This window comes from Quercus robur, chromosome 7 (assembly GCF_932294415.1).
Source record: "Quercus robur chromosome 7, dhQueRobu3.1, whole genome shotgun sequence".
NCBI lineage: Eukaryota > Viridiplantae > Streptophyta > Magnoliopsida > Fagales > Fagaceae > Quercus > Quercus robur.
In genome coordinates, this window is record NC_065540.1 from 10,186,881 (window position 1) to 10,209,355 (window position 22,475).

The window sequence follows — 22,475 nt, forward strand, 5'->3', positions numbered from 1 at the left end:
AAGTTGGTTATGAATTCTCAACATGTTGATTAGGGTCGCAGGAAGGGTCTCAACTTGTTTATGTATACAATCTATTCATGAAAAGTGACTAAATTTTACTTTAGCTATCAATCTATTACAACATGTGAACATAATGTAAGACGATTTGATTATCCTCTTCATAAGAAAATTTCATTATATGTCAACAAGTTGAAATTCTAATCAAATACCACATGAACAAATTCTTGACACTAGATAGGCTTTAAACCATAGAGAGGAGAAGAGAATTGGAGAATTTCAAGAGTTCAGTGGTGTCTACATTAGCGGAGTAAGGAACTTCAAATCGATTAAAGGCTGCACTACGAAATTACAGAGAAGTGTTAGAACTGGTTAAGGACAAGTTGAACATGAAGCAAGAAAACTTCCAAGAAACCCACTCGAAATAACATTGTAAAAGTGCACACATGAAATCATACACAAATATTTCCAGAGATGAAAACACAACATGCCAACAGGTTTCACCAGCTGACAACACTACTAGAAACAGCATCTGAACATCCTTCACCGCCAAGCTTCAACCAGCTCGGTCCTTGAGTTTATACGCCCAACAATTCCAGGTCCCTTGATTTTCTCTGCAGGTCCTGCTGCCCGAGAGATCAGGCCTTCATTGATGTTTTTCGATCCCTTCTTGAAATTAGAAACACTTGATTGACCTGTTCTCTTGGAAACACAAGTTCTCCTCTTGGAAATATTTGTTTGAACCACTCCACTTGCACCTGTTAGAGCATCAACACCCTCTTGGACTCTAGTTGCCAAGGAATTAACTTGAGATACAACCTCACAAGGACAATTATCAACCAGAGACTGATTACCCCCAGGAGTGACATTTTCAATTGAAGTTAAGAAGTTTTGTGTTGTGCATTCAGTTTTAGAGTCATCTCGAATCAGGTGGCTAGGACTCTCTAAATCAGGTTCTCCAGCAATAAAGAATTTCTCTTCGTCACTCTTGTCCTCCTCTTTGGCCTCCTCAAGAAATGGCTGTGAAGAGCTTTGATGACCATCCTCATCAGAAGGCTCTGGGCGAGAAACAGGACCTGACTCTACCATAGACTCTTCTCTCTCTTTTAATGTCTTGACAATAAGAGTTTTGAGAAAATTCATGACTTGGACTGCATACATCAATGCAGTCAAAGGATCTGCCATCTGCATCACATGGAAATTAAAAAGGATATTATTGCACATTAATTTAACCAGCTTGCATGCTCTAAACCACATTTTATTGAATATCCCAATTACTAGATTCAATGAGCCTTAGTAAAGACAAATGGCAGAAGAATAATATTACACTAAACCCAAATGGTAACTAAATCTGAAAAATGTTTACTGAAGAAAGTAAATATAAATAAGTTTCTATACAATTCTCAAACAATGTTAATGCCAATATTAGAACATGCATTAGAATACTTAACAGGTACGTTGAAATTTCCATAGTATTCACACATCCCTTCCTAACAAATTTCATATTTTTTAAGCATAAATCTATCGGGCAGAACCATGACCACTGCTGAGGAAGATGCGGGCATAACCACGATCAAATCTCAGATCCATTCAACTCAGATATAGAGTTGGCTCAAATATTTGTATTAGAAATTTTATGAGAAGCAAATAATTTTCACTCACCTGAGTCATGTTAGGGGCAAATACCATAGCTACATTGCGTGCATTCATCTTGTTCAGGTGTTCCATTTGTGCAACGTCTGCCATTAGGTTTATAGCCCAGTCCAGCAGAGCAGCCTCTGTTGGGGGAAGGAACCGCACAAGCTGAGCACACTCCTCTTCTGACTGGGATTGCATCACTTGCTCTGGAGAGAGGGAGTCCAAAACACCAGATGGAAGCTCCCTAAACCAAGCCTATTGAAGTACCACAAAATCAGATTAATTTAAATAGTGCAAGTTGACAACAGGAATTGCTCAACATTGAATCCACCAGCATTAGTTCATTTTTAGTTTACATATACTTATATTGGATAGGGGTGTGTTTCACAGCCCAGCAACCAGCACCTTTGATAAACAGTACCACACCAAAAAAAACAAGTGAAGCACTTCTTAATTCCAAAATAAGTCATTTGGTGAAGTAATGGATAATGCTGATCATGAACAGACTAGGAGAATATCACTCAGCAAAACCATACCTTTATAAGACCAGCCAAGCAGTGCACATCAACGCCATCCGGTACTATACCCCTATTTAATTGGTCCCTAACATGCTCCTCTTGACTGTTCTCAGCATTAATTCTGAATATTCCTTCTGCCTGCATTTGAATTCAAAATTATTTGATGTTTGTTAAAGTTGAACAGTTTGAAGAATTCTAAAAGGTCTACTGCTACATTATTTAAATCACATTCAAAAAGCAATCATGGTAGAAGTAAGCTCGAATGAACTCTGTATGATTTTAAACATAGGAACTCCAATGTGATAAACTTTATCACTTCAATTTTACATTCAAGAACAAAATGGAATAATAATCAAGTACCTGCAACCCCCCTTGTGCATACAAGTGTCTTTGCATCATCAGCAGTATTGTTGGCACACTATTTCCTCTGGCATCAAAAGAAAGCTGCATAGATTCCGTTGAAACTCCAAAAACATGGGCACTACACATAAAATTTATATATGTCAATAGTGAACCATGAGCTTAAACACTCATGACATTAGACAGGACTGACAAGTCTGAAACATATTACAGATAAAATTTATCTATGTCAATAGTGTAACATACACTTGGGACACTGTAATCATGACATTAGGGTACTGACAAGTCCGAAACATATTACAGATGTATACCAGGAATGAACACAGGGTATTAAGTGATATTGAGTTTGTTCTTATCTAGTTGGCACAACATGCTATTCAAGACGCCCCTGTAAGCAGGCGCAGAAAAAGTCATATGAACTAGGAAGAAGCACTGATCATTTTGAATGACCATAAACAGGTATATAAACATCAAAGGTAGCAACTAGATAGAAAGGTTTTATTTTTGTTGCACACATTACATATTTAAAGTTATCATTTTTTATATGTCTGATCTCAGTTGCACCAAAAGGCCAAGTCAATGAAGATGACAACCCTAAAAAAATTCCTCTCTCTCTCTCTCTCTCTCTCTCTCTCTCTCTCTCTCTCTCTATATATATATATATATATATATAAAAGAGAGACTCTGCACATTGATTGACCTGTATATCTAGCATGAGAGTTAAGGAAAGTTACTGATGTGGATTAATGGTGATATCAAAGTAAACTCTTGTATATATGTGCTGAATCTCTTCCCCTATCCAGATGGAGCTCTAATAGGCAGCCATTCAATCAAGCTTCAAAAAGGCAAAAAGTGGGGCAAGAGAAATAAACTAAGAAAGAACACCTAAGTATCACAATCAAAGATGATACAGTTAGATAAAAATATGATTTTTTCCACCTCATGTAGAACCACATAATTTCCTTCTTTAATCGAACTGTCAAAATATAGATTAAACAGCAGAAATTAGTGGTTAATCTGTACTTTGGATCACTGAGAATACCAGCAATATATTCCCTAGAGGCCCCTATTGGTTGCTTGAAAATGCTACCCTTCAAAAGTACATCACATTCAAAAAAGCATAACATGGAAATGGACACAACAAGAATAAAAAGTACTAATAAGAGATCAAAGATTATGAGAAACCAAGACAAAATGCTGAATGGATTTAAACTGGAGAAAAAATTCCAACACGTTACAGTATTAAACCTAAAAAGCCAATCAAAGATTCTTCTTTTTTTTTAGCAGCTTTGAAGTACTTCCCTGATTCTAGTGATAAAGTGAACAAATTTTTGCGTGAAAACAGCAAGACAAGCATCTACAAGACCCTACCAAAAAAGTATACCAAAAACTTTGTACTGTGAAAATTTCTAAGGAAGGCTCCTTTATTATAACTTATAAGGTAAGCAGAAAATGACATCCACTTCACACATTTTTGAAAAAATAATAATAATAATAAACATAAATTTCTAATATATTTGCATAGCAAGATTATTGGTGGAATTGAATCTAATATCTAGTAGACTTCTTATGAAGGTGAATCAGTTTCCAAGCCCAAAATGAGGTACACCAGAAGGTCTAATACCAAACCAAAGCAAAGGACATTGCCATATATGAATATCAACACGAAATTAAAGCAGAAAAAGAGGAAACTCCAATTCATGAATACAAGAAAAAATGTCTTAAGAGCATGAACAATATCAGTAATTGAAACCTTAGAGGATGGCATCAGCCCATATAGTCCAATAACAAAAAAAAATACCCAAAACAGGATTCCCAACACAAATCCAAACCAATCCATTTGTATGAAGCAAAAAACACAACTTTCCACACAAAAAACTAACAGAAAAACAAAAAAATTTCCAGAAAAAATAAATAAATAAAATTACTTACTAACAAATCTGAAACCCAGGATAGAACTTCGAGATAATATAAACTAAAAATCCAAAAATCATGAGCAACCCAGATTACAATTTCTCAAAAGAAACAAAAACACAGTGACCCATTAACCCGAAAATAATTCTGAAGTGAAGAATCACAAAAAGAAAAGCAAGAAATGAAAGTTAAGCAACCAACCTGGCACTAGGAGCCCTTCTGGGAACTTCAGGTTCAAACTCAACAGGCAAGCCAAGAAAGCCATGAAACCTATCAAAGGTGACATGGGCAACATGTCTAACATTAGAAGGCCAACCAATCTCCATGGAAGAAAGCTTTGCAGAAGCAGCCGCAGTTGCAGGACTAGTACTACACCCAATTAAAGATTTTCTAAAAGCAGCCACTAAAAGTGTCAAAAGAGACAGCTGGTCACCTTCTCTGTCTCTTTCTTTCCTTTTCCTATCACCAACTCCAACTCCAACTTCAACTTCAACTTCTTCCTCTTCCAAATGGTCTTCTATAAGGGCATGTGGATGTGAGCTATCATTAGGTGTGGAAGAGCTTGAAGGTGAAGGTTGGAAGTGAGATGGGGATTGGAGTACCTCAGTCATGTTTTGTTAACCAAGAAAGAGTCTTTTTCGCTTTTTTTAGCTAAATATGATAATGGGACTTTTCTTTTTTATTAGATCTTTATGTGGGGGTTTGTGTATAGACTAATAGACTATGGATTGGAAGACCAAGTTATGGGAAATGAATGTGGAGTAGAGTTGGATTCAAGGAAGGTTTTTGGAAGGTAAGACGTGACTGTCATCACTTTCACACCCTATATATTTTTCTTTCTTTAGCTTCCTGTATCTCCTTGCTAGCTTTTCATGTATTGAGGCTTGAAGAAGCAAAGACAGAGAGAGAGAGAGAGAAAGAGTATAGATTTTGTGTATAGAGAGAGAAAGTAGGGTAGGGATGAAGATGAAGACGGAGATGGAAATGGAAGGGATATGAGTAGAGAGAGAGAGAGAGAGAGATTGGTTTTTTTGTATTGTTGTTTTGTTTTTTGAGAGAAGAAAAGGGAAAGAGAGGGAGGTGGCCAGGTGGGGGTGGGTAGTGTCTCCGCTTCAGAGCCAAGCTTCCATCTTTTCTTTCTAAAATTTCTTATCATCTTTCATTCTATTCTAGTGTAGGACCCTTCGGCATTTCCCACTTTTTTTTTTATCCCGACACTAGTGTTCAATTATCTCAATAGTATTTTTCTTTTAAAAAACCTTTAAATAGTAAAAAAATTTATCACCAAAAAAAATAATAATGAGATCCAATCCAATCTATGTGAAAATGAAACCTATTAAATGTATAAGTAAACCTGTTTTTTTCTTTCAGAAATCTATTAATGTGTATATATATATATAACTTACTAATATATTAGTATGATGATAAGAGCAGCCATAGTCTAGAGGATATAAGTTGCATATCTTATTTTATATGTAGCGTGGGGTAGGGAATTTTAATAGACATTTCCAACAAATACACCAACAAGTGCCACTTAATCCTAAGGCCTAAGGCCATGGGCTAAATTATTCCATTAATTAAAGAGTAATGTTAGAATCATCTTCACAGTAATCAAAAGTCTTTTAACTTGGTAGCATGACCAAGTCTCATTTACAAGGAAAACCATAATTCAAATCTCCCTCTCCCATGTGTAACAATTAAAAAAAAAATACAGTAATTATATTGAGAGTAATATTACTTTCAATGGGTCCATCACATTCACTATTTTTATTATGCACAAATTACTTCTTTTTTTTTATGAATATGCACAAATTACAATGAATCATACTAATAATTGTGATTTAAATTTAAAACATGTTGTGTCCACATTCCACAAACTAATTGAATAGTTAATCCTAAGATTGATCTATGAGGTTACATGGAGGAATTAGTTAAATACTTTAAACCCTAAACATTAACCAAAAACAAAAAAAACCAATGGTAGTAACAGAAAAAGGTCAATAATTGATGCTGAGTCTGTAACACTCATTGAGGTTTTACCATTTTTATAATGAAAGTAATTCAAACTATCTATTATACAATGTTCATGTATATATTTTATTTGATACAGTAAAATTCATACATGATTTTTTTTTTCTTTCTTTTTTGCAGTAACAGAAAAAGGTCAATAATTGATGCTATGAGTTTGTAACACTTATTTTTATAATGAAAGTAATTCAAACCATCTATTATACCATGTTCATGTATACATTTTATTTTATAAAATTCATACCTGATTTTTTGTGCATTATTAGAAATAAAAATCAAGTACATAGGTCATACAATTATGGTATTCTTGATTTTTCAACATCAAACACAAATACATAATTTTCTAAAGATTCTTTTAACAAAATATTTGCATGAGCAACATTACTCGTCTAACATATATTGCTAATCATTTTTGCCTTATCATTGAATTTTTTTTTTTTTTTTTTTTGTAAAAAGATTGAAGACTTCATTTATTCGGAATCATGCTGTAAAATAAGACCCCCTCAAAAAAAAAAAAATGCTGTAAAATAAGAAAGAGAAAAGAGAGATATTTTATAGGTTTTAAGATAACTTTGAAGATAAGTTTTTAAATCAGTTCATTTATTTATTTTAAAATGAGTGAATTAAATCTTATCTCATTATCTATATTTAAATAAATGCAAATTATAATCATTTTGGTATCAATTTAAATTATCAAAGATGTAGCTAAATCCAATCCACCCAATTCATATGGATGATTAAGATTTTAGAAAAATGTTGAAACTATTGTTAAAACTTAAAACTCTAAAACTTCCCACTCTCATGAAAAAAAAATTAAAATCATAAGGAAATTAATTGATTTATTCAAAACCTATTTTTTCCTAAATAAATGTAACAAGTTTTCTGAAGTTATGAAAACCCATCAGGTACTGTGATTGGATTTTTTTTTTTTTTTTTTGTGTATATTTTTGGTGCGATTTGATGGGAAGAATTTTATCCACTGGCTGCATTTCGTAGGAAGAATTTATTAATAAGAGACCAAATAAGAGACTTTTGAGTTTTCTATATAAATCAAAGACTCTGATAGATAACTAATAAGAGACCAAATAGTTTATAGAAGACCAAATACAATTCAAAGACTCTTTTTTTTTTTTCCAAAGACTTTATGTTTTTAAGAAGACCAGCTAGACCATTAATTAAGACTACTTTTTTTTACTCCAATTATATAAAATAAAATGGTGATAAAGAGTAAATGCCATCTAGTCCTAGGCCTTGTTAGTTTGTTTAAATAATGCTCTTAATAATGCAGCTCTAGGTTCAGCTGCAACCTATAAATGTAGCATACCTATGCTTCTTCTAGCTCGAAACTCAAAAAATTTGTCTCTTGGTTCCCAATCGAAATTAATGAGTGCTAAAAAGAAGTTTAAACCAGTCCTTAAATTGTCAGTTCTTTTTAAATATCTATTTGAAGAGATAATATTCATTTTTAAAGGATAAAAAATTTAGATTTTATAGCCTAGACCTAGAGTATTTAATTAATTCAAATCATGTAATTTTTTAAACTGTAAGTTTGTAACAATATATACGAAAGTGTACTTGCTAATTTTTTATGCCACATGATTAAATTTAATTAGAGAATTTATAATTAAAAAAAATTTAAGGAACCATATTTAAGTTTATCCAAAATTTTAAAACTATATAAAACTTGGGATAACCTTATCCTTGAAGATGTGACACTATTCCAATATTCATTTTAGCATCCACCTCTTTTATAAGAGAAATCACCCACAACTGAAAATTTTGGTTCGAAATATAATGTTCATTTATAAATTTTTAAAAAAAAATTGACTTTTAAGACAAAGCTAATAAGATAGTATAGTACTATAATAAAAGAAGGTATAAGTACTTAAAAGGTAGTAACGTTCTAAAATTTTCTTCTTAATCTGAGAGATTTGATTTATAATTATGACTAAGAAAAAAGTATGTAGTTGTCTACCTGGGGAAGTACTACCTGGGGAAGTATGGTGTTAAAGTTGAGTTTTGGATGATTATAACATACTATAAGTACTTATCTATACTAAACATACTGTAAGTATAAAGTTGACTCAATTGTAGTCTTTACTAAGTACTAAAACTAGTATGTATTTATCAATTAAATATTAACCGACAAGTCACTTCAGTCATTCTTTTTTCACACCCAACATATCACACACATTTATTAACTTTCTGTGATAAGCATGCAAATCTCATCTTGATGTTGGCACATAATTAAACAAACACTATTTGCACGTGGTTATTGTAGTCTTGCACACTTGGGTTGGAGCGATTATTCAGTAAAAAAACATCATGGAGTAACATTTATCAATATATAAAGCTAACTTTTTTATACTCTGAAAACTGTTTAATCTTGTAGTAGTTGCAACTTGCAAGCCTACAACACCATTAACGATTCACACTTAATATATTCATTCAAAAAACCCCATTATTACTAACTAATTCATGACACCTAACAAGGACAATGACAAGTAAATGTATTCCCATTTTTTTTCTCTCTCAAATGTTCAACTACACACGTTAATCTCAGAGTCCTCAGGACCACATTCTATACTATGTACCAACCAACCCCATTATCTCCTTCGATCCAAAACTTGAAGAAAACGTCTGAAACAAGAATGAGAAGAACTAGCTGTGGGGCTATATATGAAAGATTATTGTATAAAATAAAATAGTAAATAAACCAATAGACTCGCGGCTGTGAAAATAAGCTTCCATGATGACCTTAATCTAAGTATTATTGCCAGCAAATAAATGTGCCAACCTTTTAATACACAGATTTGTTTTTAGCAAGTGGTAAAGTTATGAGTATGACACACAGATTCTCTAATGAGGGTATTTTTGAGTTGTCTAGTTTTACTAATATGAATCTTGGTGGTCACTTTCTCTTTTTTATCAGATCATGTTATATCACTATCAGAGATTCAGAATATTATGCTAGCTGAAGATAGCCGTTAACATACATAATATTCTGCCAGTTTCAATTTAAGCTTTGCTTACCAACCGGGTCTTGAAGCCTTTGGAGAAAGTTTCAAGTTATCACAGCATACAAAGAAAAAGGCAAAGCAAAGCAAAGTCCAGCTATTGTAAAGTACAAAACTGCAAAGTAACTTTAAAACTTCAAGAGAAGACACACCCGTTGTGTTATTCTTATTCCATGGATGCTTAAAACTATTTGAAATTCAAACTCGAAATGGCGGGCAGCTATTCACCTTTTCGTGTAAAATGTTTTTAGACCTTGTACTCGTGGACCTTCCCCTTCCCTTTGTCCTAGGAAATTTAACCTCGATCAGACAGAAAAGGAAAAGAGAATCATAGCAAAAGGTTAAAGGTGTTCTTGTTCTTGTTTCGGTATTCAATACATCGTAATTACAATAGGAGTTTTTCAAGTTTCAAGCAAAGAGATGTGTCCAACGCCATTATTCGATGTGGCTCTATTATAAAGCACGTCCAACCATTAATAATTGCCTAAAGTTGTGATTTGCAAGACAAAGTTGTTGCAACTTGCAATGTTGAGCATCATAGCTGCACACGTTATTAAATAAAAATGTACAAATTCTGAACGCCCAATAGATTTGGGGGTGGGAGGTTAGAGGACCCTCTCAGTCGGACAAAGAAAATCTGCATACATGCTAAGAGGCTAATGATGTCGTTTTGAAGAGGCTAATTTCCAAACTCGATCCAATGACATTTTGTTTTGTTTTGGATGGAAGAGGGAGACGCTTATCATTACACGACTAGTGATAATAATCACATTTTGTTTATAAAAGCATTAAGCAATAAAATTCATTGAAAAAGAACAATAAGGAATGCAATCAAGGTAACACGGGAACTATAAAAGAAAGCGACAAAAAGGGCCTCCAAAAAAAGGTAATAATTTACGCCCCGACCATATATTCGGGCTGATTTGACATGATTTGTGAGTAATAACCCGCTCAACACTATGCTAAGTTGCAATTATGACCCATGAAGAAAAGCGAAGCATATTAACCCAGCTGGTAAGACCATATAAGCATTATATTAACCAAAGGTCACTGTCATCCATCATAACCCATACAGAATACACAATATTATCATTAAGTCTGCTTGAAAAGAAAAGGGGGGGAATAAAGCACTACAATGGGCCACCTAATCCAGATTACAGAAGATCTCCTTCCCAATGTCATATTGATACCATCCAAAATAACACAAAAGCATAAGTAGAACCCACACTATGATCTGTTTACTGGTTCAAGAGCCTCAACAGTGACCACACTATTTCCTCTGATCACCTGCAGCAATAAAAGTAATATCAGGTAAATGGGAATAATATGGTAACTAGATTATCAAAAACTCCAATGGCAATTTAACAGTTTAATTATAAAGCTAACTACAAAAAAAAAAAAAAAAAAAAAAAAAAAAAAAAAAAAAAGACAAAGCTAAAGGACCCACCACCATGCCGATATCAGTTTTCTCATTGCCATTCACTTCTACAGTGTTGTCAACCACTAGATTCATAAACTGGTCAAACCCACGAAGCGTCCCAACGACCATCCGATTTGCATTCATCTTGACTGCAATATAAAACACCAATTGTTAAACAATTTAAACTATTTGGTTCCTTTAAGAATATATTAAACTAAATATGTCAATATTTTTTCTTTTGACGAGTGAGCTTCATCTCCAAGGGGAGGCATAGGGAGGGATTTGAACTAGATATTGGTTTTATGATGCGTACCCCGCCCCCCCGGCTAATTGTGCTACCACATGGGGTTTATATCAATTTTTCCTCATTTGACATGTGTTTGTCACATGAAGGTTTCTTATGCACATGCTGTAAATAGATATTGTTAAGCCTAACAACACAGAGTGCCCGCATAGTCCAAGATGGTAACATAAGCCATTAGATGGCAGTCAAAGCTCACAAAACACATATGCACATGCACAGAATGCAACTGATCCTATCAGTAAGGTGACAGAAGCCATCCAGTGGCAACTACAAGCCCACAACAGACACATATTAATAGGTCTCATTTTTATCTGTATTAGATCAGAGAAATATTAATTATAAGGCACCATAAACAGAATTCAGAGGATTATAAACGCCCTAGGCTGAAAATTTGAAATGGGATGATATGGAGTTAGGTAAGACTTGAAATGTCAAAAATGTTGTTGGTTGGGTCATTCAAAACAAACCAAAAGATGATGAGATGGAAAAGCACTGTCTCAAGGAATCGAGTACGATGAAAGCAAGCCTTTGAAGAGAACTCAAGCAAAAGCTCAATTGGCTTACAAATGAGCCAAAAGCCCATGAATAAAAATCCACACTGCACAAGCTAGCCTTAAGATGATGGGAAACCACACATTCAGCCAAGTAAAGACAGTTTCAAATGAAAGACAGATTCTGATCAAAAGATGATGGCAAAAGAACCTCTATATATTGTCAGTATCACTTTTAAACTTCAAAATTGCTCTCCGAAGGACTTGCTTAATGTGCATCTATAGGCAATTATAGGATATCTCTACAACTTTGTACTTAATATTATAATTTATAGTGTAAAAGAGATTCCATAATGGAAGTTGCAAAACTTGCAACAGAGATTTGAATCAAAAGTACAACAAATGACAACAAAAAGAACTTCAAAAGACAGTCCCTTGAAAAGCCAACCATGAACCACCTTATAACTTCATGACTAGTGATAAATAATATTAAGACAAAGGGAAATAATGCGTGAAGATGAGCTGGTCAAAATTATGATTACTTTCATACAGACACCAAAGAGTCAGCCACACAAAAATAAAAAAAATGGATACAAATATCATGAAGAGACAGCATTAGCAATATTGATGACAGTCAACACTCGGCTGGATCTATGAATACAAATTTATAAAAAAGTTTATTTACTCAGGATCAAAAACAAGTACACTAATATCTGAAGCAGAAATTTTTCTTGGAAGAAGCCAAGTTAAATATCTAAAAATTACTATTACATGTGAAGTACATTTTTTTTATTGGCAAGTTACACAAACACCCAGTGGTTTTAGCCACGACCTCATCATCCACCCATTCTGAAGTGCCATTAATATATATATATATAAAGTATTTCTTAACATGGTTCAACATGTATTATCTTCTAATATATAGCAAGAAGGGGAAGTGACATTTGAGCAAAAGCTCATTGGTGGTTAAATAAGAACAAATATTATCTTCCATATATTAGTCCTAACTTAATGAAATTGTGCTCTTCCTTCTTCCAAAGTACTAAAATCATCTATAATTGGAAGTTAAAACCCATGGCAATCTCACTTTCTATTATACACAACCGAGCAAGAAAACACCAACAATGAAAAAGTACCCAAGAGAAATAATTGTGCCCAAACATATACAACAATACAAAAGAGAAAAACAGAAACAAAGAAAATAAAGATATAAGAACCAACCATTCCAATATAAAGGCATCCATCTTATCCAACTGACACAAAAATTTACATAGAATACAAGCGAAAGCAGAAATTATTGGCCAGAAATATATTTTGGGGGGGAAAAATGATAGGTGGAAAAGAGTAAAAGTGGTATGAACTGACATCTTAAGCCATTTAAATGAGGGGTAATTGAGATTTTAAGAAAATCAAGGGGGACACATATTCGTTCATCATATTAGGAAAAATCTATTTTCATCACAGAAAATTAAAAATGTTCTACATTCCGTTCTTCTGTCCACTCTCACTAAGTTTTTTGCCAATATGTCAGACAGAGCAGACCAGAAAAGAACCTTGCTAAACAAAAATAAATTCTAAACTATATTCTTTCCATCCCTGAAATAAATTTCAAGGACAAAAATATAAAATTTGAAAATTATTGGGATGAAAAAAGCACATTAACTATATTTTAGGGATGCAAAAGAATACTATTACATTGGCAAATTATTTATAAAAGATAATAAAGTTTTAGTTTTCTGGTTTCAGTACAATATTTCACAAAACAACTATAAAATCAGAGAAACTTTTTATGAATGCAGTGGCTACAGTTAAAAACAACAAAATTTAAAATAGTGAGGAATAAAATAGGAACCTATATAATAAAATAGGTTTAGCTGCGATTTTTTTTATTTATTTATTTTCGATATTCAATTCCTATATAATGAAGAAGATATACATTTATCTTTTCCTTGCCTAAATTTTGCAACAAAATCAATGAGAACAAACCCGCGAGATTGAAAAAAATAAAAAATAAAAAGAAATACAAGGCAGAGAATTCATGGAGAGCAAAAAGAAACGTACTCTGGAGCTTCTTGTCCATGTATCTGAAAAAAACAACGAAAAAAAAAATTAGAATCTAGATTGTGAAAACAATGAAATTGAAACAGAAACCCTAGAACAAATTGGAGATGAGAGAGAGAGTGAGATAGAGAGGTTTACTTCTTGAGATCCGGAGGCTGGCCCGATCTGCTCATGTTGAAGACTTTGAGAGAGTGAGTTACAGAGAGAGAGAGAGAGGTTCTGCAAAACCCTAAAAATTTGAGAGGTAAAAAGGTCGGGGATGATTGGATATTTGTTTGTATTTTGATAAGAGCTCGTGGGCCAGTTCGTTGGGCCGAATATATTATATATTTTATGGGCCTCGATGAGCCCACGTGATTATAAAAAAGCGGCCCAGGTATCAGGAAACAGAAAAAATCCAAGGGGGTGTTGCGAGAATCGAACTCGCGACCTCTCGCACCCGAAGCGAGAATCATACCACTAGACCAAACACCCGTTCTTTGAGGGAGATGTTTTAAAGTAAAAATTTATACCTTTGTTTTAAATTATGATCAGTTTTTTTTTTTTAAATAATTATAGTATCTTTTAAAATATGGTTAATGGTTGACGAAGTCAAAAATTGAAATATGAGTGGATTTTATCTCTTGATTGAGACAAAAACCAAACTAATTGAAAGTTTGATTTATTTATTTTGAGTACTACTTGAAAGTTTGATTGACATAACCTTGACACTTTATGCCGACCTCAAAAATAAAGTTTGACTGAAACAAGTGCTGAGGACGTGAATTAAGGTTCACTAGTTCAAGCAAAAATAAACATCCAAGGTTAAAGGGTGTTTGGTACATACACTTAAAAACTAAAAATTGTTATTTGAAAACATGTGTGGAAATACGTGTGGGTAAAAAAGTGTGGAAATACGAATAATATTGTTTAAAAACTAAAAATTGTTGTTTGAAAACATGTATCAAACACCCCCAGTTTTAGTTGATTCATTTTTTTTTTCTTTCTTTTTCCTTTTTTAATGAAGCTCTCACAAGATATGAATTATCCACTATCTTGTAACTCTAGGTGGTAGACTCAACAAAATCAAGATACAAATTTTGATAAATTAATAACAATATAAAAGCGATAGAATTTTTGGTAAATTTGGGTTGGTGAGTTTGGTAAGTTTTAATTTGCTTTTCTTTGAAGAAATATGGTTTGGACATGATGAAGGTGTATTTTGTATAGTGTTGGATGTGTGATGAGCATCTTATTGAATTGTATTCATTTTTGAATTCTAATTCAATTATTAAGATTGAAGGAAAATTAAATAAATTTTTAAAGTTATATAATGTAATTATCTTTTAAGTCTAAGGAAAGTAAATTGAGGTCATTGACCTAGGTTTAGTACTTTGATCCCTATTTTGGGTTGGTTAAGATTTCATCAACCTACAAGGTTGAGTCAATGATATATCAGTAGAAGATCATGATATAATCGAATAGAACAAACAGTGATTTAAGACAAAGACTTTAAATTAAAGTTGTTTGAAAAAATAATCTTCACCAAAGACTTTAAATTCAAGTCGTTGGAAAAAATAACCTCACCTTTTGAGAATATTATTTTTTGAAAAATAAAAAATTGACACATTTTTAGTTTTTTCTTTTCTTTTCTTTTTTTGAGTTTCAACCTATAATATCCGCTTTTAATTATTACTCCTAATCATTAAACCAAAACAAAAACTAGTTTTTGATATAAGCAGAATTGAACCTCGGATCTATAATTCAACAACAACAAAAAACCTTATCAATTAAGTTTACTAAAACATACACACATTTTTAGTTTTATAGTGAAAAACAGTTAACACCCATGGAGTTTTGGCTAGCATATTCAAGATTTTTCAAAACTAACCAATTTGATCCCTATTCATCTGAGCCCTAAGCCATTACTTTTTTTTTCCTTTCTTACAGTGATTAGAGACCAAATTCATCAATTTTAAAAAGCTTTATATATAACTAGCATTAGTTCAAAACTCAAGAATGTTAACTGAATTTTAGTTTTATTTTTATTTTTACATACTAGGTCAAACATAAATAGGAATATACTTTTTAGATTATTTTGCAAGAAAAGTCTAGGTAAAAGGAAACCAAATGGCACGTAAAGAAAATGTCCACTCAATTAGGAAAGTAAATGAAAATTACACATTAGTTGAAAACTTGGAAGTAGATTTTTTGTCTCTATTTTTTTGGTTTCATTGCAAGTGGAAGTACTTAATACATATAAAACTTTCCAATGTGGGTACACTTTCAAGTACAAGGGGATGATGATTGATAGGCCGTGTGGAAGTTTTTGTCGCCGGCGATGACTCTGCAAGTCAAATAATGTGTCTCGTTGTTTAGTGCTTATTCCATTGGGCCGGCCCACCTTATCACTCACTGGTTTCTAAGGACTTTACCCCTTGCACGTTTGAGTGTTTTGCATTTTTTTTTTTTTTTATTAATAACTAATATTCTTATGGAATATACCTTAATAAATTAATGACAATAATCTTAGCTTCAGTTTAACATGCATGCATTCATGCCACCCACAATTCTCTTTCTTCATATGGCTCCTAAAATAAAATAATTTCCCATCCCCACCTTTTTGTGTTCCATGTTTGGTTAACTTTGGTCAAGCATGTTTTTCACCTAAGTCTAATAATGATATTTTGATTAAAATACATTTTTGGTTAATAGTCATGGCTTATCGGTTCTTCTGCTTGCTGACTCGAATCCAACAAGTATGATGCTACTATGATAACGTTTAGATAGGGAAGTTACTCTAATCGCCCCCTTTTACCTTTTTGATTTTGCAAAAAATTACAACCTTTTAAAATTATATTTTTACACAATTTAGTTCTAAACAAAATAAGACTGAAGGAGGCATTGGTTCTTTCTTTTCTTTAGTGAGTGAGAGTGATTTTTAGGATTCCAATTCTCTTAACTCAATGAGACAAAGGAGGTTCTAGCTAGGTAGGCATAAGGTAGAAATGGTTGGTTTTGATTAACATTCAATTAAAGCACCAGAGTAACAATCAGTGGTTGGCATTTGAGTCAAACAGAATAGATTCTTCAGCAAATTAATCATTAGTTCCTTCATTTTTATTAATGGATCTTGCCAATTTTACATGCCATGTAAGAACAGCCACCACTTTATCAACTTCAATTAGAAGCAGAACTTATACGACCTTGATTGATTCTCAGGCCACCCAACAACGTATCACCAACAAATGTGGAATATAAAGCCTTATTATATGCAATGTAGTGCCGTCCCATCAATGATTTTTCATTGTTTAAAGTCTAAACTGAGATTCTTAATTGCTCTTAAACTGTTATGAAAACGGTTTTGATAACATAAAGAAAAAAGAAAAACCATAATAATAGATTCCAAAATTTTTCAGGGTCAAAATATGACTTTTTCAAATGACATTCCTGCCGTGCACACATTACAAATAAAAAGCCTCCCTCACCCACCATTTCTCACCGAGCCCAAGTCATGAAACTACCAGTACTTCCTCATTAGCTCTCTCTTTGACCTCAATTTTCTCCACCCTCTTGCTCTCTCTCTCTCTCTCTCTCTCTCTCATTGAAGTGTACAATAAATAGAGAAAAATGCTGGGCAAGAAAATAGTGTCCTTCAGGAAGCTAGCTAAGAAGGTAAAGGTTATAGGTGGAGTTGATCATCAAGTTCAAGAGGCATCACATGAAGAATATTTGCTCAAGGAATGTTGGGAAGGTTCTCCAGATTCTTCCACAACCCCAACTGGGTTCTTTGCAGTATATGTAGGAGAGGAGCGCCAGAGGTTTGTGGTGCAAACCAGCTTTCTTAATCACCCACTTTTCAAGATGCTATTGGAGAAGTCATGCAATGAGTTTGGGTTTGAGCAAAGCACTGGACTAGTGGTTCCATGCACTGTCTCGACTTTCCAAGAAGTTTTAAATGCTGTAGAATGCAGCAATGGGAAGTTTGACTTTGGGAAACTTGTTGAGGAGTTTGTTTGATTAGATTGTAGAAGATAGATCATATAGAGAGAGAGGCTGTTTCAACCAATGTATAAGTGCTCAATTGGGCACTGCAAGTATCTCTAATAGGTGCTTGTGATTCAATGGATGTAATACTATAACATGTATCATACAATATACACCTCAGTTAGCTCTTCCAAAATTTCTCAGACCCCTAGTGATGAATCATAGGAATTACAGCTTTCAATCATGATTGAAAGCAGTTATACGCATCTAATTTGACTGTAAAATCTCTTATTGTTGAATAAGAGATCTGAGGTTCAATTTTCGCCTACAACAACGACCAATTAGTGTCCTGATATAATGATAAAGTATAATCATTAGGAATGGACACCAATTGATATGCTGTGCTCTCACCCGCTCAACCATGCAGTTATATGCATCTTTTTGTCACGGTGCTTGCACTCCCGGTCAGGTTCTCTAGCCGATTGTCACCAATGTCCTCCATTTTCAACTGCATGATCGGCTAACTGTTAAACACAGCTCATATAATCGGCTGGTCACAATAGTCTTATGATAAGGCAGGTTCCTTGTTAGTCTCACACAGGACTGTGGTTGGGCTTGCGCTGGCCCTGCCCAATTGCCTCTGCCTGTCTGACATGTGACATGACCGCTCTTTTCACAACGTTTTGTGTTCATGCAAGACTATACTTTCACAAAAAACAAATACTGATTGGATGACTTGAGGGGAAAAATTTTCAACAAATCCGCCATGATCGGGTTGGAAAAATTCCAAACCCCCCAACCTTCAAAAACAGAGGGTTGGTTGAAAATTGGTGGTTGAAAATTAGTACTGTACTGATACAAAACTTAAATATTATTTTACCTTTTACTGATTATTTTAAGAAATTGTATTTCTTCGTAAACCAACGAAGGAAATCATAAGAAGCGACCAATTTTCCCATATAAATCAAAGTACACATGTTTTAAGTCAGGAGTGTTTTCGATTTTTTTTTCCCCAAAAAAAAATTGTTTTTTTTTTTAGAGAAATGTAAGTACTTTTATTGATGAATTAAATCAAATTAGAATACATCATCCAAATCAATAAGTAGCTCTTCTACCCAAACATTAGTTTCAATAGATAAAACTGCTAAAAATCAAAAAAAAATAAAAAATAAAAAAAACAGATAAAACTGCTCATATTGTGAGGGCATATCCATGCCACTATGCATGCTTATGAATATATCAGGAAAGTATCACTTATTTTCATATTAATATGTTTAAATCATAGAGTTAACCACAAAAACAAATTTAAAATTGATATTAGATAAAGACTAAAGAGACATTTGTGTATGTGTATATACGGTTGGGTTAGGTCTGAGCAATTCATTAAAAATAAAAATCAACCTGCCACCTGATCTGCCCTTTTGTTTTAAGAGCAAGACTTAAATACAGTACTTAGGTATTGTTTCTTAAGTTTCCCTTTTAAGATTTTGTCATGTGAATTTTTTCTCATAGGATGGAAATGTATTTTCTAGTTAAATAGCCACATAGTTGGATCTTAAGAGGTGAACTCAAGGAACAACACTTAAGATACTGTACCTAAATTTTGTCCTTGTTTTAATAGTTGTATCTCACCCAAACCACTTGGAGATCAATATCATATTTGTGTAGGTTAGTGCAGGACGGAGTGGGTTAGATGATTAGGGCAGGTTGATACACAAACATTATTGATTATTATTAGAGTAAATTACAAATTACACCCTTAAAGTTTGGGGTTGATTAGATTTTACACCCCAAAATTTCAGAAACTTGATTTACATCCTGAAGTTTGGTTCTGTTAGCAATTCACCCTCCACGATTAGTTTTTGCTATTAAGTGACACATTATCATACTGATGTATTATATTTTTGCCAAATCAGTCCCAAAACTACATCGTTTTAGTGATGACCAAGTGAAGAGTTGGTACAATCAAAACTACGAAGTTTCAGGCCTAAACTTTTTTTTTTTTTTTTTTTGTGAGAAAGTTTCAAGCCAAAACTCTTTTTTTTTTTTTTTTTTGAGAGAAAATTTCAAGCCTAAACCTAAAACACATTACTCTGGCTTAAACAACAACGTTTAATAAAAAAAAACAAAAACCATAACCCCACAATCTGTTTGCAGACTGTCGGTTGTGTGAACCCAGGCAAATCCCGTGGTGTATAATGCAGCAATGGTTACTCTAATATTAATATGAATTGACAACCCACCAACTTCTCTGACATTCTAATTGACTCCTTTCAGAAGTCCCTTGCTGTCTCTTTCGTTGGCGCCTTCCACTGCGCCCAACAGGTATCATCATATATTAGCCATAAACTAGTACTATAATCATCTTCAATTCCCATGGTATCCCTTTTTGAATAAAATGTCATTCTGCAGGAAATACCTGCACGCTAGCTTTTTGAGCTTGTGGGCCAGTTTCCTGTCGGTTGGCAGGATCCCCTAAGCCAGGTATCCTATGAAAGGAACCCGCCAATCTTCTGCAATAAACACCGCGTAGCTTTCTTCTTTATCAATTGCCAAACGACATTCCTGGCATTTCCCCTGTATGATTGCTGCTTCCTTGTCCATATCTGGCCAGTAATACCCCATGCGTTGCATCCTTCTGTATAGGCTGACCTTTTCTGCAACTCCACATACTTGGGCGTGTAATTCTTCTAGTTTCGACTTTCCTTCCTTCTCGGTGATACATCTGGACAGTATTCCTCCTGGCAGCCTTCTATACAATTCTCCTTCTATTTGAGTGTAATCCATTAGTTCTTTGATGTTCCCTCTAGGACCTACCTCTTTCATCTTTTCTTTGACTTCGTCCTTCCAGTCCCTCTGTTTGGACTCTCCGGGGCACGTCCCTTGGAGGATCCTTACAATAGAATGTTCCTGCCTTCCTATTTTTATTAGCGTATCCCTCCCATTAAATGGTATTTGGGATCCCAGGGTGGCGAGCTCATCAGCAAACCTGTTTTCACTTCTTTGAGTGTACTCTATGCTGAAGTTCTGAAATTCCATCTCCAGCCTTTGTGCCCAAGTCCTGTAGGCTACTAAGCTTTGTTCCCGTAATGCAAAGTCACCTTTCACTTGGGAGACTACAAGATTGGAATCTCCCAACACTCTCATATGTTTCACTCCTATGCTGAGTGCTATAGTCAACCCAGTTAAGTATGTCTCATATTCAGCTGCATTATTAGAGCATGAGAAACCAAGCTTGAAAGACAGGGGCATGATATCCCCATTTTCACAGCTTAGTACAATTCATACCCCATTTGAAGTTGCTGTAGCCGACCCATCAAACCTCATGGTCCATTTCTTCCCCGGGATCTCCATCACTGCTACCTCACCAGGGATTTCTTCGCTCAGCGGGCCTTCCTCCTTTCCTGGGAATTGAGCTAGCAAATCTGCTATGGCCTGGCTCTTGACAGCCTTGGGAGTTCTTATACCTATATCATATTGTGAGAGCAACACTAGCCATTGTGCTATCCTTCCCGTGAGAAGGGGCTGGTGCAGAAGTGCTTTTATGGGGTGAGACTTGGTTACCAAGAGGATTTGGTGAGCTGAGAAGTACCTCTTCAATCTTTGGGATGCATAAATGATCACTAGGCAGGCTTTCTCTATTCTGGGGTACCTGGTCTCGGTATCCTTGAGTGTTCTGCTTACATAATATACAGGCTGCTCATTTTCTTGGTCATCTTCTTGTGCCAGCAAAGCTCCTATTGCCTGAGAGTTTGATGCTAAGTATAGCAACAGAGGTCGCCCACGTACTGGTGCCTTGAGGGTGGGCAGATGATTCATGATGCCCTGAATTCTTTAAAAAGCTTCCTGCTACTCTGTCCCCCAGGTAAATTCATTCCCCTTTTTCAACAATTTGGATAGGCCTGCCGTGGCTGAGGCTAAACCAAGCACAAATCTCCTAATATAGGAGACCCTTCCCAGGAAGTTTTTGAGTTCCCTAACAGTAGTTGATCTTCTCATTGTGGCGATAGCTGTGGCCTTGGCTGGATCCACGCTTATGCCTTTGTGATGTACCAGGAATCCAAGGAACTTTCCAACAGACACTCTAAAGGCGCACTTTATGGGGTTCATTCGTAACTTGTACTTCCTGCATCTTTCAAAGACTTGCTCAAGTACTTGGAAATGTCCTGTTCTGATTTTTGACTTAACCACAATATCATCTACATAATCTTCCATCTCCTCATGCATCATGTCATGGAAAATGGCTGTCATGGTCCACTAATACGTAGCCCCCGCATTTTTTAGGCCAAAGGGCGTTACAGTGTAGTAAAAGTTCCTAATCGGAGTTCTAAATGCCGTCTTCTCTGCATCTTTGGCTGCCATGCAGATTTGGTTGTACCCACTGTACCCATCCATAAATGAGAACATTGAGTTTCCTGCAGCTGAATCTACAAGGAGGTCGATATTGGGCAAGGGGAATTCATCTTTAGGACATGCCTTGTTCAAGTTGCGAAAGTCTACACAGCAACGGATTTGACCATTTTTCTTCTTCACAGGTACAATGTTGGAAAGCCATTTTGGGTGTTGGATGGGTTTGATAAAACCAGCTGTTAGCAATTTTTTGACCTCTTGAACTATTTAAGCTTCTACCTCAGTGTGGAAGACCCTAGCTGGTTGGACTACTGGCCTCATCCCTGGGTCCACATTAAGAGAATGGACTACCAACCCTGGGTCTAGACCAAGCATCTCATCATAGGTCCATGCAAACACATCTCTGTATTT

General features: G+C 34.6%; 3 protein-coding genes and 1 non-coding gene across 4 annotated transcripts; 1 reads left to right on the plus strand and 3 right to left on the minus strand.

The window, feature by feature from the left end:
* Window positions 1–308: 308 nt before the first annotated feature.
* Window positions 309–5,562, minus strand: LOC126692157 (rho GTPase-activating protein 5-like). Its single transcript, XM_050387660.1, has 5 exons — window positions 4,629–5,562; window positions 2,514–2,634; window positions 2,172–2,291; window positions 1,660–1,890; window positions 309–1,182 (listed from the first exon to the last, which is right to left on the minus strand). The coding sequence occupies exons 1-5, from the start codon at window positions 5,036–5,038 to the stop codon at window positions 541–543; spliced, it is 1,524 nt and encodes a 507-aa protein (XP_050243617.1). The 5' UTR covers window positions 5,039–5,562; the 3' UTR covers window positions 309–540.
* A 4,912-nt stretch (window positions 5,563–10,474) lies between these two features.
* Window positions 10,475–14,039, minus strand: LOC126692158 (probable small nuclear ribonucleoprotein G). The gene is made up of 4 exons (XM_050387661.1): window positions 13,887–14,039; window positions 13,749–13,771; window positions 10,920–11,041; window positions 10,475–10,759 (listed from the first exon to the last, which is right to left on the minus strand). Exons 1-4 carry the CDS (start codon window positions 13,919–13,921, stop codon window positions 10,700–10,702), a joined length of 240 nt encoding a protein of 79 aa, XP_050243618.1. The 5' UTR covers window positions 13,922–14,039; the 3' UTR covers window positions 10,475–10,699.
* A 111-nt stretch (window positions 14,040–14,150) lies between these two features.
* Window positions 14,151–14,222, minus strand: TRNAP-CGG (transfer RNA proline (anticodon CGG)). The gene has a single exon. It is a non-coding gene; the product is annotated as a tRNA-Pro (tRNA).
* A 2,989-nt stretch (window positions 14,223–17,211) lies between these two features.
* On the plus strand, window positions 17,212–18,037 carry LOC126692159 (auxin-responsive protein SAUR15). The gene has a single exon (XM_050387662.1). The coding sequence runs from the start codon at window positions 17,358–17,360 to the stop codon at window positions 17,745–17,747; it is 390 nt and encodes a 129-aa protein (XP_050243619.1). The 5' UTR covers window positions 17,212–17,357; the 3' UTR covers window positions 17,748–18,037.
* The last annotated feature ends 4,438 nt before the right edge of the window (window positions 18,038–22,475 follow it).